This window comes from Lissotriton vulgaris, chromosome 2_1 (genome assembly GCF_964263255.1).
Source record: "Lissotriton vulgaris chromosome 2_1, aLisVul1.2, whole genome shotgun sequence".
NCBI classification, from domain to species: Eukaryota; Metazoa; Chordata; class Amphibia; order Caudata; family Salamandridae; genus Lissotriton; species Lissotriton vulgaris.
The window spans coordinates 1,077,508,749-1,077,521,287 of NC_141687.1; the positions used below are offsets into that span (position 1 = coordinate 1,077,508,749).

At 40.8% G+C, this 12,539-nt stretch overlaps 1 protein-coding gene across 2 annotated transcripts in view; it reads right to left on the reverse strand.

Annotated features, from left to right (window-relative positions):
- The window catches only part of NECTIN1 (nectin cell adhesion molecule 1), a 445,468-nt gene that overhangs the window by 97,838 nt on the left and 335,091 nt on the right, over positions 1-12,539 (reverse strand). For both annotated transcript variants that reach the window (XM_086956780.1, XM_086956779.1), the window contains exon 6: positions 6,434-6,581. In XM_086956780.1, the coding sequence (XP_086812906.1) occupies positions 6,434-6,581 (148 nt within the window). The remainder of the gene's footprint in view (positions 1-6,433; positions 6,582-12,539) is intronic.

The window sequence follows — 12,539 nt, forward strand, 5'->3', positions numbered from 1 at the left end:
GTGAGGGATGATATAGCATATCAGGAAGTGGTGTATTTTTGGGGGAGCTCTTGAGAGTCGCCACGTTGCACGTGTATGGTTCCAAGTTATACCGTGATGTTGGTGATATTGGCTTAGAAATTGACTCTGCATGAGGTATGTTAATGACTTTTACAATGAGCAGAAACATAGTGTTCATGTGGTCATGGATTGGCAACCAGATCCTGCCTGACACTGAGATTGGCTTGTGAGTGATACGTGACGCGATACATGAATGAGTGCTGCAATTAGCAAAAACACAGTGTTCCTGTGGTGTTGCGTGATGGCTAGTTGCTGTTGTTCACCTTTGTCATTTTGCTTGCAGTTGTGGTATTCACATTTTCTGAACACTGTGAAACACCCGCATTGTTGTGAAATACGCGCTTGCAACCAATGAACATGGTCAGTGAAAGTATTCCGAAGTGTTTTGAAAACACATCGGGCCTGATTCACAAAAGTAAACTTAGACCAAAAGTCTAACGTTATAACTAGAAAACTAGAAAAGTTAGACTTTTGGTCTAGGTTAGACTTTTGGTCCAAACTTAGACCAAAAGTCTAACTTTACAAGTAGTAAAGTTAGACTTTAGGTTTAAAATTAGACTTTTGGTCTAAGTTTACTTTTGTGAATCAGGACCCTTGTTTGGTGAAGCTTATATGGGCGTGTTACAGTTGTGATCATACAGGAGCATAAAACAATTAAAAGTTAACAGCTAACTTGGACATTTTTAGCGTAATTTTGAATGAGGCATTTTCTTGCTCATTGCCCCCAGCCACAATAGGGCGTAGAAGGAGCACTGTCTAAAAAGTCGAGGAGATAGTGGCTAATTTAATTGCTTTTTACCAACAGGTACTTTATATCTTTAGTGCTTAGGCTTTTGGGCAGCATGTTGTGGAAACACGTTGGAATGATGGTGCAAGGTTTTCGATTTTTCACTTTTTCACATTGGTGGTATCTCACACCAGGTGTACATTTTGTTGTATGTAGTTACTACTCTTTTTAGTTTCTGGGTATAGGCCTACGCATAATAAATGCTTTGCTTATGTTGACCTTATTTTATATTATAGAGTGTTAGGGATATCTGAACATTTAAGTGTTGATCGGGTTCATCAGAACCTTTGCCTCGATACTCTTGGATGGTAAGATTCTGCAATCATCTTTTTTCAAACCCTTTTTAATGGTTCATGACGTAACAATTATAGGATGTTGGGTCAGTCTTTTTCTTCTTACTTGAAATAATTTCTATGATGAACAATGGTCTAGCAGTCTTGCTATTATATTATAATGTTTAATCGATGAAAGTCTTTGATTTCCTCTCTGTATGTAAAAGTCTATTTCGAGTATTATTTTGTGCATATTTGGTATGTGGAATGTTCTAGGTATGGGTTATGTATGTTGTTAGTGTCACTCTCAGCTTTTGATGTATAATTTTTTTGTTTTTGTTTATTTGATGTAATTATTCTCTATATCTGTGTTGGTGCATATATTTTCAGTTCACATTAGTTTATTAGGGCCAGTTGTATCAAAGGGTTTTACCCATTCTATGTCTATGGGAAAAGGTGTTCATACATATGGCCCTTAGTCTCTGGTTTGTCATATAAGCAGCATTTTTGTTTGTAAACATGTCAGTGCTGTGCATTTTTAGTGTCCTTATAATGTAATATATGTGTATTTTAATGTTTTTATTCCCTGTTTTAAATACAATCTTGATTGATGTTTTTTTTTAATGGTATTATTTGTAATTCATGATTTCTATGCATTTATATATGTTGCTTCTGCATGTTTGCAGCCCTGAAGAAGCCATATATGGGCGAAACATGTTAGCTGTGCAATTTTCTACCTATGTGTGAAATGAAGCAAGAATGAAAAAAAACACACTCTAGCAGAGGATCATTTTGTCTTGCTTACATTGGTCTCTATGATCACATTGTCTTAACCATATGTTTTTTTTGTTGCCTCTCATATATGTGCAACTATAGGTAATGCCTAAAACCTTCAGTACCATGTGAAAGACTCCTCATTGAGCTCTAAAGTCTGTGACCCGGTAGAAGCCTATGCTCCAGAAGAAATTCCACCAGCTCTCCTTCTCTTTCCTTCCATTGTCACCAGTGGAGCACCTGAAAAATGTATCTTTTTGATTGTGTTGCATGAGACCTTTAAATGTAGACTTCGGAAGCAGAGGTAGAGTCTCTTGCCTCCCAAAACAGCTCTCTGCTCAGCCCTAGTATCTTTTTAACAGCGCACCATGACTACTTCTATGTCAGATGCATTTCCCACTTTATTTTCACCCCTTCTGCCTTTTTTTCTCTCCCCAACACACCTCATCTGTTCTTCTCCCAATTTTTTTTTTTTTTAGAGTTTTATATAGCGCAAACTCGACCCGAAGATATCAGGTATCAGAGCGCTTTACATGAGCTCCAGTTTTGTTACAGACACATTTCTTTTTGTTAGGCGCAGAGAGATTAAGGGCCATATGTAGGTAGCTTAATACCGGTCGGTTAACAGCCGAAAATCGGTAAATTTGCCGTTACCGACCAGTATTTTGCTTTTTCTAATGTAGGTGGCTAGATTTTAGGATTTGGTAATTTACTGATTCGGTAATTTAAGGATTCGGTAAATTACTGATTCCTTAAAATACTGAATCGGTAAATTACCGAATCCTAAAATCCTATTTAGGGAGCACTCAAGTGAGTGCAATTTTGATGTAAGGATTCGTTATTTACTACCAACTACAAGTTGGTGGTAAATATCGAAAACCTTTAAAAAGCAATTTTGTGCTTTTTTAAAAGTGCCATGTGTCAGACATACATGCCCTTAGGGCATGTATGTGTGCCACATGTGCACACATGCACGAATCAGGGGTGCAACAGGGTGTCAATGTGACACCCTGCCACCCTTGAATATGTTCCCCCTATTACTGATTCAGTATTTACCGAATCGGTAATGGTGAATGGGAATTACCGAATCAGTAAATACCGATTCTTAAATACCGAATATTACCGATTCAGTAAAATTTTCCGAATTTTTACCTACATACTATTTACCAATTCTGAAATACCGAATCAGTAAAATTCGGTATTTAAGAATCGGTAAATAGAGATTACCTACATATGGCCCTAAGTGATTTGCCCAGAATCACAGGATGTTAAGCATCCCTGCCGAGACTCAGACCCGTTCCCCAGCTTCGAGTTCCACAGCTCTAGCCGTAAGGCTACATTCGGCTTGCTTCTCCTCAATTTTTTAGAGAATCATAATAAATGCAATAGATTATGCACATCTTGGTGACTCCTATAAAGTGCATAGGCACTGTTATGCGCTTTTCAGAGATTCTTATAAAGTGTATCAGATTAGGAATGTATACATCATCCTTATATAGTAGATTAGATCTACTGTGCAATTCTCAACCCTTTCTAGAGTAACTATTAGCTCTCTGATTTAGCAGCTATGTAGCATGCAACGCTTCTCAAAAATACCCAAAAACAAAAATTGTTTATTCCCATGAAGTGATTTAGCCTTGTTGTTCACTCCGGGGCCCTGTTGTTCACCTCATTGCCACCGCTGTGAAGGGCATTGAATCTGCTTCATTTTTCTCTGCCATGCCAGCCAAGTGTATTAAACCTATTGTGCACTTCTCAGCCACTCTAATGAAGTTCAATGGGTCTGCTATTCACTTCTCAAACACTTATACAATTTCACCTCTTTGTTAATGATTTAGATGACAAATTGCTTTTGTAAAGAATATTATTTAAGCCTCTCTAAAGAAGTGTTCAACAAAGAACCAATGAAAAACACATTTAAATATAAAAATCAGATAATTATATCCATGATTCCCTTAGCTTTAAGAGGGAATTGCCTTGTACAAACAGGTTTGTTACCTCAACTTTTGTATACATAGTCTTTTAATAAATGAAGGACCTTATTTATAGTTTGGTGGGCACAAGTCTATGTGCCGTACTGCAAGTGCATTATAATCTATGGCATTTGTCGGATATCTAACACCGTTTTTATGGAGTATGTCATCAGCCCAACTCTAATAAGGCCCTAAATCAGAGAGATTACTGCCTGATTGTAGTGCATCAGGCTCTGGGTGTTAAAAGCTCCATTTTTCCTCTGGTTTTCTTATTGCCTCTTAGACCATGTGCGATCATACATATCTAAATAAGTGCACGGAACTTAAACAACCCTTCAAACACATCACCGGAAGCTGCACTTGTGTACATTTTCATGTGACAATTTGAACTCCTTCAATTTCACTAAACCTGAATTTTCTGTGTTTGCAGTAGATGTCCACCAACATTAAGAAGCAATGGAGAGCAATTCTCATACTATGTTAGCCACAGAGCCTCCATGTTACCCTAGCACCTCATTTAATGTAACTACTTGAAATGGAGCACAAACAAAGGCACATAGGAAGAATATGAAAAAGAGAGAAAGAAATGCAAAAAATAACAAAGACAAAGAGAGACGGAGCACGAAACAGAGTTTATTTGTTTTATAAAATGTATTTTTTTTATTTTTGAACATACAAGGCTTTGTATTTGTATCCTGACAGGTGATGGCAGTTTTTGCATAACAAAACCAGTCTATTCTTGAATTCTAAAATGCTAAATCGACTTATAATTATGCATTTGTTAATATTCATGGAGGAGTGTGTTCCAAATATTTCTTCATTAGTTCCTTGACAAAGAATGTTTTGGATCAATGCGTAAATCTGTTTAAGAATGCACACTGGTGGTGAACCACCCAGGTGCCAATATGTATAAGAAATGTGCCAGGGAAAGTTCACTCTGAGAGTGTGTAGGACAATGAGTTTTTGTTGGTGAACATGAGGTTCTGGGAGTGTATCTTGAAAATACTTTCTTAGGGCATGTTGTCTATGATGCTGAGGGTTTTTTAATGCTGCGCACAGTATGCCGTGTGTCTAAGTGTAGGTATTTTAGACTACAAAAGAAGGCAAATACAATGGTAGGGTCTGGTGTGTACATTAAACAATATGATATAAATGCTTCTTCTAGCCACACATACTATAAAAAAAAAGTGACAAAGCATTGTCAGTGGCGGACCGTGCAGGTAAGCGCGATGGTGTGGGGGTGGGTGGGTGGATGTGACAAACGACAGATTAGTGAAAAAAAAAACATTTACCTTGCGCTCGCCGCATCTCAGAGTTAGAGATGCGGCAAGCTCGAGGTAAGTGGTTTTATTTATTTATTGATTTTATTTTCACTATTCCGTTGTTTGTCACTTCCACCCCACCACCCCCAACTCGCCTCACCGCGCTTACCTGCACGGTCCGCCACTTAACCTTTTGAGGCCCAGCCACTAGTGGATGCAACAGAGATGAGGGGGTGCATGCATGCTGGCCAATGATCAGTTTGAGCATAGGTACGGCCCAGAGGCACAACTAGAGTCAAATTTCGGGGGGGGGGGGGGCTAAGAGAAAATTTCGGGGGGGGGGCTGAATCTTTAGGCAATCGGCAGAGTCGAGCTGCAGGGGCTCTTAGAAGGGGTGAAACAACAACAAAGCCCCATTAACATGCACAAGGTCTTTTAAAGACCGGTGAAGTGCTTGGGTGCAGTTGTGAACGGGCCCGGGAAGTGTCTCATCCCGGGCTGCCACACACGACGGGGGGGCCGAAGCCCTTTGAGGCCAATGGGTGTTGCACGCCTGGTACAGCCAGCTGCCTCAGCCTTCACAGGACAGTGAGATGAGGGACAAGGTGGGACTCAGTGACAAGGAGTGAAGAGGAGCACTGATACAGTGATGTGGACCAAGAAGTGTGACAACAGAGGTGAAGAGTGGGGCAAAAGGGGTTGGGAGACAGCGGGCGGTTTGGGCAAAGAAAGGGGTCATGCCATTGCGACAAGGAGTTGTTTGAAGCTCGGCGCAGCGATGTCGAATGTCGGAGAGAAGTTGTTCAGAGTGAAATGAAGTATTGCAAGGAAGCGTCAGGAAGGAGAGATGTCATGTCATAGTGAAAAGAGAAACATGCTACAAATAATATCATGGTGTGGAGAAGACAGGGCAGGGTACAGTAATGGGGAGATGGTGAAGTTAGGAATAGGAATAAGGCACCCAGTGATGTGGAGTGGGCCGCGACTATTTGTGAATCACATATGGAAAGGTGGTAATCGAGATGAAGCAGGAAAAGGGCACAGTGAGACAAAATGGATGTGTTTGGAAGATTGAGGGCCCAAGGTTGGCTCTAAGTTCGAATTTAGCTGGTGGTAAAGAAAGAAGGAGTTCACTATGAACTCCCCCGCTTCCTTTGCCTTGCCTAAGACCATACAGTGGCTTCTCCTTCTGGGGTTCCCTTCCTGTCACTCACAAGCCATGCACTGGCCTTCAATGGAATGGTTTGAAGGCCAATGCTTGGCAAACTCCTCTCTCCGCAGGCACAGAACGTGGCATCTACTCACAGGTCACTGTCTGTCTCCGTCTGACTCTTTTGCTGTCTTCTGTGGAGGACAAATGTGGAAATAGCCACGGCGATGAGGAAGAGGGCCACAATGGCGCCACCTACAATCCCAATGAGGCTTCCGGATATTCCTTGAGGCAGAGGCTTATCTGTGGCGACAAGGAAAAAAAAGAGTCACAATGAGAGAGGATCATTTGACAGACACAGGAAAGAGCTGGGATAGGGTATCAGAGAGACATCATGAGAAAAATATAAGAGACCACAATGCAATTATTCATTTGGCTTGTACATGGGCAGCCACCATGTGCTGCAGTGTTTTATAACAACGGCATTGGAAATATAACGGTGCATGAGGAACAGTACCATTCAGTAAGTTATGGATCTCTTTTTCGAAAGAGCAAACAAAGCTAGCGACTTTTAGTTAGGAGATAGCCAACTAGAAAATAATTAAAATATAAATTCCCTTTAAATCTTCCATCTGGCCCTTCAGGAAAGCTACAGATGGCCAGGCTCTGGAAGCTCATCCCACTTCTACCAGCAGACCAGAGGAGGTGAATTGACAACACTCCTTGATTGTGTCCCGGGTCCACAGCAATATAGTCCAGACCAGGCTTTGTGTCGAACTACATGATAAGCTTCAAAGGCTGCAGAATCAGGCAAAAATGTAACCATAAGCTTACAGTGCTCCTGTGCCTCTCCCTGGACCAATGATCACAATGAAACCATTTTCTGATGTTTCTAAGGCCTACTGGGTACATGGAGGAGCTGGTGCATCATATCAAGCTGGCTGAGGATCTACTGGCAGACACATCACATTAGATAATTCAAAAAGCTTACGAGAGAATCAAAAACACAGAGACAGATCCAAGGAAGACCCATGGAGCTCTAAAAGCAAATATGAGGACAGACCCAAAGTACCATCAGTTGACGAAACTTCTCATAATAGAAGCGTTCGAACAAGCCTTCGGCATTGGTGACACCGGAACGGGCCCAAATAACTTTGATAAGGGTCCCTTCTGACATGACTTAGATTATTTTATGGACGATGCAATGCTCTAGAGTGGTGGAAGGCAACACAGCACTCTAAAAATCTAGAACAAACTCATATTTCGGTGTAATGAAAGTAGGGGAGGGGATAAGACAAGACCAAAAAAAGAGAGCGGCAGAGTTCATGAGAGATGGTGGGTCAGATGAGTGAATGAAAGATGCAAAGGGAGCTGAAGACAGAATTAGGTGTGCAGAGAGACCAAGATGCATGCTGAGAAAAAGAGAGATATGTAGAGTACAAAAGAAAGAGTGTTTTTAAGAGAGACAAAGAAGAAGTAAACAGGCAAAGGAGTACATGGAGGATTTATTTATTTATTTAATTTAATTATAAAGGACTGATACCCCTTTAAGCCAGATTTACTAGTATTTCACACTGTACAGCAACCAAAAGTGCTGCAGTGCCTTGCGTCAAAGGGAGAGAGGGAAAATGTGCTATATCCTAAAATGTAGTGCTTTTGTGACACAAACCTGACCCAAAGTATTCGCAAATCTGGGCCAAAGCCTGTGCCATCCTCCAGGATTTCATTGGGGTCTGTGATATGTCTAAAGAGCCCTGGAGAGCAAGCCATGTGACACAGTGAAATACAGTATGTGAAATACGCCTTCCAGAGACATGTTCATCGCAAAAGCGTTGAAAATGTTGCAACCGCTTAATGGGTGCTCTTTCAGTGGGATAGAAGACCTGTTAATTCTACCAATGGTACCACTGTTAAATTTGCAGAATTTATCATTGCTGGGATGGAACTCAACACTAACCATCCCTGGGATGGAACTCAACACTAACCATCCCTGGGATGGAACTTAACACTAACCCCTTTTGCTCTAGGTTATACAAATCCTTATACTTTTCTTTTGACAAAAGTGCCATTCCTTGATAAACCAAAAACAGGCCCTTAGCAGGAATATCCTATAGCTGTTGTAGTTGTTTCACTGTCTTCTGACTTGTTGTGGTCATGAGACACTGGTAGACTCTTCCTTCACAAGCCAGGTACAGAGGACGCCAACAGCTCCTTCTTTGCCCGAATAGGACTTTATTCCCCCAAAGATGTTTCATTTCCATTAGACCACAAACAATCTGATACATATACTGCTTTTCTTACAGAATACAGTGGTCCCTAAGGACTCTGAGGTTCAAGCATTTGAGACTGGTACACCGGACATGCAATGCTACTGATGCTGTACAACGGTCAGTGGGCCAGCTTACACCTTTTGATTACTTCATACAAGTCTTAAACAGGTGAGTGTCTCTTTCTGCTTCTGGACATATTGCTCTAGTTCTCTAAATTGGAAGCAATTCCTTTGTGTTTTATTTTCAATGTGACACAAAATGCAACATAGATGTGCTCATTTCAACGAAGATCTCAACAATGAATTATACTTTCTCAAGAGTTGGATTTGATCAAATATTTTAGCGTTATTTCAAATCTTAAACAAGTAGAGGACAGTGAAAGCTAATGTTGGAAATAAAGAAAATGGACTCTCTTGGAGTGTAGCAGGAAGTGAAAATCCTCAGCTTTAGAATCGAAATGCTACACACGTAGCTCAACCTACCTACGGAATTACCTCCACCACAGGGATAGTATTGTGCAAGAAAATCAATAGAATTATACTCATTAATCAGAGTTTCCTCCAAAATGGTACAATTGTCCATTCCCTCTAAACTCTAAATGTGACCATAAGCCTGTCCAGGTAAATTTGCCAGGTATATGACAAACACCATGGCATCTTTTTTTAAGTGAGTTTTTATTCGACCTTCACATTTTTAATAAATTGACAATAATAAGTCATGTTTGGACAGCAAAGGTCTCCAAACAGCAGTTAATCCAAAAACAGTCACTTGACATATATAAGAACCCCAACCATGAAGTTGTTGCCTACAAAAGATTTCAGTGGGGGTGCATGATATCTCGATTCAGCTTAGTTCATCATAGTACGCAATCATATTCGTTGAGATGAAGGGAAAGCTTCAAACTCATGCTACGGGAGCAATTGCTTTCAGTAGTTAACACACAGTAGAGATCTGGGTGCCATTTTGGATGAAACACTATTGGTGCAAAGCTGGATGGCTTATGAAACAAAACATATTTCCTTTATTTCAAGCAGCAAGAAGATAACTCATTTTCTTCCTGCCTCATTTAGTTTAAGCCACAAGAAGGATAGAATGTTGAAATAAAATAGTATTTGGTTTTGAAAGACAGATTGATACCTATGATGCTAGGATAAAATCACAATCTGTCCTATACACATTTACCAATGGATTGAAGAAATGTTTTTTTTGTAATGGCGTAAGTACTGAAATCTGTGTATTTAGCAGATTAGACCAGAAGTCAATCACCTTCGATTGGCCACGGAATTTAAAGAAGTCCAACAGCTACAACAATGAAGGCAAAAGACATGGAACTTCTGTTCAATGTCAAAAGGAATTTTAGATTCAAATCTACTCTGCGGTCAAGGTTTTAAATGGGCTGTTATCCTCATTATGAAAGAATCCCCTCTTACTCCACTAAAGCTATTGTTTGGCTTTGATGATTTTTTTGGGTAATAACAAGACTAGACTTTGGAATTGTTCAATGTAGAACAGTCGTGAAATAGTTGGCTGACGAAAGCAAGACCTGCTGAATCGGGCAGTAGACCTCCTCCAAACCTCTGGACTTGTGACCTCCTGAAACCAGCATGGATAGCTCTACTCTGGCCAGCAGTGTAAGTTATCTGTACTTTAAAAAAAGTATTTTGAAAGAAGAGCTTGGAGTGCAAATACACTTTTGCCCCCTCCCCACTACATCAAAAGAAAGAATCTTTAGTAAGCTACATCAGATTGCTCAAGAAATCTTCAAGCGTGTAAAAGCTTGAGTTAGACCTCTAGGAGTTCAAGGCCCAAAGCTTACGAGTACTATCAGCCTGACTGTGAGGACAGAACCCAAGTATATGTGCTTCTGTGAACTCCCTGCTTACACACCTCTAAATGACTCATGTAATGTAATGTAATGTATTGGCATTTATATAGCGCACTACTTACCCGTAGGGTCCCAAGGCGCTTCGACCGCTGCGAAACCCTTCCTGGCTTCCCTGAGAGATGGTCCCTTAATGGGTATCTCCAGGGTGAGACCAGGCATCCCCGGCGGTCTGGTGGGGCCGTTAGTGAAGATGAGGCAAGCTAATGCCCAGAGTTGCCGAGTGTGATCGCTGATCAGAGTGGGCACCGAGGCGAGAGAATTATCGAGTCCGCTGACCCTGGTCCAGAAACCTGCCGCGCCGGGAATCGAACCCTGGTCCCGGGACGTCCTCTGCTCTCGGGTCTGCCGCCTCTAACCAGAGAGCCACACTACTTCACTCATGTAGACTGGTTTAGACTACAATTGCTCTGGATTCCACTGCGGAATACAGCATAAGGCTTTTGTCCCACATTCAGCCGGACTCATGCAACCCCAGAATCCTGGACCTGGGTTTTGAACTGTGGGGTGATTTCAAGCTTTCCAAAGCTCCCAGATAAATCATAAAATGTCAACAGAAGCCTCCACTTGCTAGGAATACAGAACTAAGTTAAAGAAAAGACCTCCATTTGATGCACATACATTTTTTTTTCAGGCAGCCCAGGATTACATAATAAATGAACTACAATACCAAAGAAGTTCAGATAATGTGATACATGGATAAGGGTGTGCTCCATGCCGCGACTTGGCCCTGTGCCTGAGCAACGAGGAGTCCTCTAGCCACGAAGATCTTACAGGTCCTTCATTCAGATGATTCTGAAGATCTTCTTCTTTTCTACATTCTCTTAAACCCATGCCTTTCAGCACATAAAGATATTTTACTGTGATATAAATGTTTCCTCCTTGCATCCACCCATGCAAATACTAATCCATCCGTTCATCCATCCATCCATTTGTCTAGTTAACTGTATGTTCTATCAACCACCCACCAATGCACAGCCAGCATTTAGTCATCCATACATCCAACGACTCCCTATCTATCAAATCATCAATTCCCCAGCAAAATTGCCAAATCAGTCATTCATTTACCCATCCAACTCATCCACCCGAACAGTTACCACCCCATCCATCCATCCATCCATCCATGCATCCATTTCCTCCACCCATCCATTGCTTTGAGCTCAGATGTCTTGAATCATGAAGTGACCAGTGAGCTACTTGTATATTGTATTTACACAGTAGTATTGTTTCGGTGGCATGCTTCCTAGTGTAATGGGATGATTGCAGATACCCAAAGGCACCAACTATGCCAAGGTGAACTTTTAATTATGCTGGCGTCATTTGTATAGTTTCGAGTGTTCCGAACTGCAGATCTTAAGCAAAATTCCCGAAATTGCACCATTATCAATTCAATTCAATTAATCTTTATTCGGATATAAATGTATCCATAAAAGCAACATTATGCCATAGTGTGAAATGAAGCTCCATTTATTGGTAAATGACAGAACGGGAACTGCACACATCACTGGAACTCAAGCAGCTGCTGTTTCCAAAACTTGTGTTTTGGGAACTAATTTGTTAACGCAAAATGCGTCCTTGCATCTAAAATGAATCAGAGAAAGCATTTCATAGTAAAATATAGCGGTTACTGCTGGCTTCGCATTTTTGCATAATTACTTATGATTTTGGACAATTTTTCTGAAATTTCACGTAATTACATGAAAGCAAATTACACTGATTTTTCACCACCCTCAGTAGATTTCACCAACAAAAAGTCTGAGTACAAGCGGGTCAAAAATGACTGCAAAAATTGTTGAAATATGCTTCCATGCAATACAGACCCTTTGCAAATGCTAACTGCTGACCCATTAACTGTTGGTTGCTGTTTTCAGCTCAGAAACTGGCATTAATGAGGTGCACCTTTGGTCCGACAGTCTTAAAAGTTTTTTAAATGACAAACAAAGTAATACTGTCACAGATTGTGCCGCATTATATTGCATAATTTTGCTTTTGCTTGCGACAAAATGTTATCAAGCATGCCACATAATTTGGCCTCAATTGCTACATAAATCCAGTTACCCTGCTCATAGGGAGACAGCATACCTATAATTGACTATGAACTTCATATAG